This window comes from Plasmodium reichenowi, chromosome 9 (genome assembly GCF_001601855.1).
Source record: "Plasmodium reichenowi strain SY57 chromosome 9, whole genome shotgun sequence".
NCBI lineage: Eukaryota > Apicomplexa > Aconoidasida > Haemosporida > Plasmodiidae > Plasmodium > Plasmodium reichenowi.
Genome location: NC_033654.1, coordinates 952,533 through 960,459, shown reverse-complemented (window position 1 = coordinate 960,459; position 7,927 = coordinate 952,533). Strand labels below are relative to the sequence as shown.

The following is a 7,927-nucleotide window of genomic DNA, read 5'->3' as shown; positions in this document are numbered from 1 at the left end:
AAAAATTTAAAAAAAAAAAAAAAAAAAAAAAAAAAAAAAAAAAAAAAAAAAAAAAAAAAAAAAAAAAAAAAAAAATTTTTGAAAAAAAAAAAAAAAAAAAAAAAAAAAAAAAAAAAAACACGCATAATTATTAAATAAATAAATAATATATTATATATATATGTATAACATTATATATTTATACTTTGTATAAAAAAATATATAATTTTGTAAAAAGGAGAATGATTAAAAGGTAATAAATATATAGTTCGTTTATACACACATGATAAGATATTTATATATTCATAAAAATACATAACATGTTGTAACCACAGGACATAAAATTTCTTCTTCTTTCTGTCAAATATAAATATATATATATATATATATATATATAATTATATTTATGCTAAACTAGGTTCATTTTAAAATCCCTTTATACAAAATTTTTGTAAATCAACCACTTTGATGTTTTTCAACGGCTTTTATTAAATCACTCTCATTCATCCCTAAAAAAAAAGAAAAAAAAAAAAAAAAATTATAAATATATATATATATATATATATATATATATATATATATATAGAACGAAAGAGACATAATCCTATGTTTATTATATTTATTTTTTTATTGTGAGATATAAGGTCACCTATAATCTTGTCCAAATATTTCCCATTTTTTCTCAACAAAATTGTAGGTAATTCATTAATATCTTCATTTTCACCTAGTTCTTTTAAATTAAACAAAATAAATAATTTAAATGAATAAATGTATCATAAACAAAGATAGGTATTATTATAGTTTCATTTCTTTTCTAGTAATGTACCTGGAAATTCGTCAATGTCTATATATAAAGATTCAATGTTATCGTTATCTTCTCCCAGCTTTTCAATCTAAAAATATATAACATATATATAAATATATATATATATGTATATATATTTATTTATATATTTATATATTTATATATTTATTTATTTACCACTGGTTTCATTTTTTTACAAGGGGCACACCATGAAGCACCAAATTGAGCAACAACCAATTTATTCCCATTAACCTTACTAAGATAATCATCAATTTTATTTAATTCCTATATTTTTTATAATAAACAAATTATTGTTTTTGAGCAAAAACAAATACATATTACAAAAAAAAAAAAAAAAAAAAACCAGGAATTGTTATAATTGAGTTTGTTCCAGCCATATTATAATATATATATATATATATATTTATGTATTTTTTTTTTTATTTTTTTTTTTTTTTTTTTTATTTTTTATCCTTACTGTGTACACATTTCTTCTAATTGTTGTGCATAAATATTTTGGATGGGTAATTTTTTTTAAATTTTGAAGAAAAAACATTTTTTAATAAAGCAGAAAAAAAAAGAGAATGCAGAAATTTTATTATGTTCAAAGTATATATCTTTTCACATACATAATGTTATATTAAATAAATAAATAGATATATATATATATATATATATATATATATATATATATATATGTATATATTAAATTTTGATTAATGAAACCAACCGAATGAATAAAAAATTAAAAAGAAATATACATATATAATTTAAAATATCCTATGAAAGTTGCAACATATTTTTAAACTTTTAAGACTTATATCTAATATTTTCCCTTTTTATATTTTATTATTCTACATTCAAAATAAAAGAAAAATCATCATATATATTCTTTTTTTAATTATATCATTTTTTTTTTTTTTAAATCTAATTCATAATACAAAGAATATATTATTCTATTTCTTATTTGTATTAAAAAGTGTAGTTACTGGATCTTTAGGTTTCATCAACAGAAATATAACCTATACAAAATTACGTTGAAAAAAAGTAAAAAAAAAAATATAATTAAATAAATAAATAAATAAATAAAGCATATACATTATATATATATATATATATATATATATATATATATATGATATATTCCATTTAACAATTTAAAAAAATATATATGCATTTAATTTTTTTTTTTTTTTTTTTTTTTTTTCCTTTCTCAAAATTTTTTTTAATATATATAGAACATTATATATGTTTATTATTAATCATAAAAAGACATTTATTGAAATATAAATGCCTATTTCTTATATTCATTCATTATGTTCTTATTTTTGAATGACCTTACATATATTTAAGTTTTTTTTTTTTTTTTTTTCTTTTTTCTTTTCCTTTAATAATTATTATAGCACACTCTGTTCATATAAAATTATACAATATATATTTAAAAAAAAAAAAGTATAAAATATAAAATATTTAAAATATTCAGTGTTATTTTTATTTTATTTTAATTATAATATATAATATATTTTCTTTTTTTATTATACATTATTCATCATTTATTATTTTCCTTTTTTTTTTTTTTTTTTTAGTATTAATGTAGATTTTTAAAAACAATTGTGTTCTTATATATTTAATTTTTATTTTTTATACACCTGTAATATAATATATTACATTTCAAATTATATGTTATATATATATATATATATATATATAAAGTTAAGTTAAAATTCATCCTTTTTTTTATATGTGTATTTATGTATAGATAATTAGATGAGAATATATACCTAATTAAATAATTAATCAAAAGAAAAAAAAAAACATAAAATATATATATATATATATATATATATTTATATGTAATATAAAAGTATTTATACTCATGTATTTATGTACCTATATTTACATACATACAAGCGTACGCATATATTAATATTATATACATGTCAATATTTTATATATTAATCAGAATTACAAAAAAAAAATGTTCAGTCTATGAGCCCATACTCATTTTAAGAACAAGTCTCAAGGAAAAAACTTTTTTTTTTTTTTTCTATATTTGTTAATATGATTGATGTGTGTACATATATATATATATATATGATGCCATCAAAAACTGAAAAATTATGTTCACAAATTTTATTTTATTATATATATATATATATATATTTATTTATTTATGTATATTTATTTTTTTTTGGTAGATTCATATCATCATTGATTTAATATTTATATAATTTAATTTACGTATAAGAAACATTCAAGTTATAAAAAAGAATATATGTAAGTAAATATATATATATATATATATATATATATATGTGTGTTTTTTTTTTTTTTTATGTGTACGAAGACATAATACATTAATATTTTAAAAGGGAAGGATGAAAAATTGTGAATTATCAAAACGTGATTTAATTTTTAATAATGTAATAAATACAAAGAATAATTTAAAGCGTCTAAATAAAAACGTAAAAGGAGATCTTACTTATGCCGAAAAAAAACCAAAAGATACGTTTTTAATTATTGAACAAGATAAAGATAAAGATGAAGATAGTGAACTAGATTGTGGACAATCAGAAAAAAAATACAAAAAATCAAATGGAGAAGAAATAAATAATACATTCCCAAATTTTAATAAAGAAGATAATTTTAATATATATGATAATTTATCTGTAAAAGAATTAAGCGATGAAGAAGTAAGCTCTGAAAATGAATATAATAAAAAGATAAAAAAAAATGTTTTAAACAATCCAATAAATAATAAAAATTCCATAGAACAATATACTAAAACGTCAGTAAACGATGAACAAAATTATAAAAATATTAATGAACAAAACAATAATAGTTCATGCAAAATTTCTTATAATGTTGATGAATGGATTTGTAAATTGTTAAAATGTGAATTGTTAAAAATTGAAGAAGTCAAATTAATGTGTGACCTCTTAATTGATATTTTAAAAAATGAAGAAAACTGTGTCAGAATTAATGTCCCTGTAACTGTTGCTGGAGATATTCATGGACAATTTTTCGATCTTTTGGAATTATTCCATATCGGTATATTTTTATATATGTAGCCAACACAAATACATTTTGAAGGTTTTTTTTTTTTTTACCTGATCATGTTCATAATATATAGATATATATGTTTATGATTTTACCTGAACATGTTCATAATATATACATATTAGTTTATGATTTTACCTGAACATTTACATAATATATATATATATTGTTTATCACGTTGCACATATAAAAACATATTTTTGTATATTTTTTTTTTTTTTAGGAGGTTTACCACCTGATGTGAATTATTTATTCTTAGGTGATTACGTAGACAGAGGTTACTATTCGTGTGAGTGTTTTTGCTTAGTTGCATGTTTTAAGATAAAATACCCAAGCAGGGTGACACTCTTGAGAGGTAATCATGAGAGCAGACAGATAACAAAGGTATATGGTTTTTATGATGAATGTATAAGAAAATATAATAATAACAACATAGTATGGAAATATTTAACGGATGTATTTGATTATTTGCCTTTAACAGCAATAATAAATGATGAGATATTTTGTGACCATGGTGGTATATCCCCATGTTTGCAAACAATAGATGAGATAAATAAGTTGGATAGGTTTAAAGAGATACCTCAGGATGGAGCAATATGTGATTTATTGTGGAGTGACCCGGCTGGTCCTGAGGACGAAATAACAGAGGGTTGGAAACCTTCTCCTAGAGGAGCAGGAGTTTTATTTAGTGAAGAAAAAACGGAAAGTTTTTTACGTATGAACAAACTTTCTTGTATATGTAGGGCTCATCAGTTAGTACAAGATGGATTTCAGTGGATGCATAATGATAAAGTTGTTACAATTTTTAGTGCACCCAATTATTGTTATCGTTGTGGTAATTGTGCATCTTTAATGCTTGTAGATGAATTTATGGAAAAGGATTTTATAACGTTTAACACTGCTCCATTAAGAGCAAATGCTCAAGCTTTAAGAAGAAATGTTCAATATATGTTGTAAATCTTTTGAAAATATATATAGATATATTTATATATTTCCATTTTTTTTTTTTTTTTTTATATTTATTTTATTCTATTTTATATTTTTAAAGAAATATATAATACATACATTACTTTCAATTTGTATTTCTTTAGACCTTTTTATATAAATATATATGTACATAAAATACTTACCATATATATATATATATATATATATATATATATATGTATGTATACATATGTACATATTATGATTATATTTTATTTATAATTTTTTTTTTTAATTAACTTTTTAGTTATTCGTGTTTACATTTATGATATATTAAAATTTTAATTTTTCCCCATATCTTATTTTTTCGTACTTCATTATATATATATTATAAATATTATAAATATTATAAATATATGTATGTATTTATTTATTTATTTATTTTTTTTTTTTTCCTTTTTGATTTTAATAAGTCATATATATATATATATATATATATATATAAGAACAAATATCTTTCCTTATTTCTTTCTTTTTTCATTTTATTTAATTTTTTGGGATTAATATTAAAGACTATTATAAAATAAACTTACACACATGAAATATTATATTGTACTGTATTTATATATATATATGGAAAAATTTATTGTGTTTGATGATTAAAATTAAGGTAGAGAATATATTATACCCTGAAGAAAAAATGAAAATTCTGCACATTTTAATGTTTTATTAATATATAATTGTAATTTTGTACAATTGACTTACCATATATATTTATATAATTTTATTTATAGTATTATAAAAGAACAAAAGGTGGTAAATATAAATATATGTTATTTTAATATATTATACATATATTATACATACATATATATATATATATTTATATATTTATTTATTTGATTATTCCCTTTTTACATATTTTATTTTATTCTATTATATATTTTTTATATTTTTTATATGTGTTATATTTTTTGTTTTATTTTTATAAAAAAAGAAGAAAAAAAATGAGAAAAGGGAAAGTTTCATTTTATTTATAATGTTAATTAAGATTATAATTTTAATAGGTTTGTTTCATCATGTAATATTATCATTGAAATTGGTTAATTTAAAAAAGAAGAGATCAGACGTTTTTTTTGTAAATAATAAGATATTAGAAAGAAATGTGCCTAAAAAGAAATATAGAATATTATGTAATAAAAACAAGTCTTATATTGGATCGAATTATATATTTAATAGAATTTTTAATGACAATATAAAATCGAATGGAGATAAAACTAGCGAACTTTTACAACGAGCTAATTATATAAGAGATGTTAATGGGATATATAATATATTACCTTTAGGCTTTCGTGTAATAAATAAAATAATTGATTTTGTAAATAAACATTTAGAAAAATTAAATTCTCATGCTATGAGCTTAAGTATACTTCAAGCAAAAAAATTATGGAATATATCTGATAGAGCAAAATTATATAGTGATGAATTTTTATATGTATATAAACAGAAGCACTCAAAAAATGATAAGAACTCAGAAGAAAGTTTAAAAAAAAAAATTGAAGATGATGGATATATCTTAAGTCCAACATGTGAAGAATTATCTTTATCTTTAATAAACCAAATATATAATGAAAATATTACTATCAAATGTTTACCCTTATTAATTCATCAATATAATTATAAATTTAGAAATGAAAAAAGATTTGAAAAAAGTTTATTTAAAAGTAAAGAATTTTTAATGAAAGATGGATATTCTTTCCATAGTAATGAAAAATGTTTAAATGAAACTTATGAAAAATATAAAGAATGTTATAAAAATATTTTTGAAGAATTAAAATTATCCTTTAATATAATTAAAAAAAGAAAAAAAGACAAAATGAATGCTTTAGAAAGTCATGAATTTCAAGTACTTTCTAGAGATGGTAAATATAAAGAAGCGGCACATATTTTTAAATTAGGAGATTATTATTCTAACAAATTAAATATCAAATATTTAGACAAAAAAAATGAAACAAAAAATATACTTATGGGTTCTTATGGAATAGGTATATATCGTTTATTGTATTTTTTGATAGAAAACTTTTATGATGAAGAAGGAATTAAATTACCTGAACAAGTAGCACCCTTTTCGGTCTACTTAATACAAACGAATCAAAAAAGTAAATATTCAGCAACAAAAATTTCTAAAATATTGAATATGTATAAAGACTGTATGGAGAAAAAGGGAAGCATTTCACAACAAAAAAATGAACAAGATGATCAAGGGGCTGATAAATGTGGAAATAGTACATTTGTAGGTAATATACATAATGATGATAACATATTTAATGGTGATAAGATAAATAATGATGATAACATATTTAATGGTGATAAGATAAATAATGATGATAACATATTTAATGGTGATAAGATAAACAATGATGATAACATATTTAATGGTGATAAGATAAATAATGATGATAACATATTTAATGGTGATAAGATAAATAATAATAATGATATACTCAATAGTAATAATACCCTTAATCATGATAATCGTGTAGACATAAATAATACTTTGACATATAGCTCTTTAACTAGTAACGATATCGAATATATATTAACTCTATGGCTGTTTAATACATTCAAAAATAAAAATGTAGACATCTATTATGACGACACTGATTTACATTTATCAAGAAAACTGAAACATTGTGATTTGATCGGAGCACCTAACAGAATAATAATTAATTTAAGTAACCTAGATAAAAAAGTAAAAGTACCTACAAACTTTTATAATTATATAGATAACAGTGATAATATCTTATGGAATAAATTATATTTAACTTTTCAAAATATTACCATAGAATATAAACATCGATTTTCACAAGAAAAAAAAATCATGACAATTCGTGAATTATTTAAATATTTTAAATTTATATGATTTTTTTTTTTTTTTTTTTTTTTTTATTTTCCTTTTCTTTTTTCATTCTTTTTAATTAATTTTTTTGTAACTTACATATTAAAACAATTTAATTTATATTTAAAATATATAATCACATAAAAAAAAAAAAAAAAAAAAAATAAAAAAAAACAAAAAAAAAAAAAAAAAAAAAAAAAAATAAATAAATAAAAATAAATATATATTTTTTTATTTTTTTTTTTATTTTTTTTTTT

The 7,927-nt window shown here is 18.7% G+C and overlaps 3 protein-coding genes across 3 annotated transcripts; 2 read left to right on the top strand and 1 right to left on the bottom strand.

Annotated features, from left to right (window-relative positions):
* Positions 1–435: 435 nt before the first annotated feature.
* PRSY57_0923500 (thioredoxin-like protein 2) lies at positions 436–1,340 on the bottom strand (the record flags this gene model as incomplete). Its single annotated transcript, XM_012907474.2, has 5 exons — positions 436–488; positions 629–709; positions 806–872; positions 962–1,069; positions 1,263–1,340. The coding sequence occupies 5 exons, from the start codon at positions 1,338–1,340 to the stop codon at positions 436–438; spliced, it is 387 nt and encodes a 128-aa protein (XP_012762928.2).
* Positions 1,341–3,162: 1,822 nt separating this feature from the next.
* PRSY57_0923400 (protein phosphatase-beta) lies at positions 3,163–4,801 on the top strand (the record flags this gene model as incomplete). The annotated part of the gene is made up of 2 exons (XM_012907473.1): positions 3,163–3,835; positions 4,068–4,801. 2 exons carry the CDS (start codon positions 3,163–3,165, stop codon positions 4,799–4,801), a joined length of 1,407 nt encoding a protein of 468 aa, XP_012762927.1.
* A 1,009-nt stretch (positions 4,802–5,810) lies between these two features.
* On the top strand, positions 5,811–7,694 carry PRSY57_0923300 (proline--tRNA ligase, putative; the record flags this gene model as incomplete). Its single annotated transcript, XM_012907472.2, has 1 exon — positions 5,811–7,694. One exon carries the CDS (start codon positions 5,811–5,813, stop codon positions 7,692–7,694), a length of 1,884 nt encoding a protein of 627 aa, XP_012762926.2.
* Between the last annotated feature and the right edge of the window lie 233 nt (positions 7,695–7,927).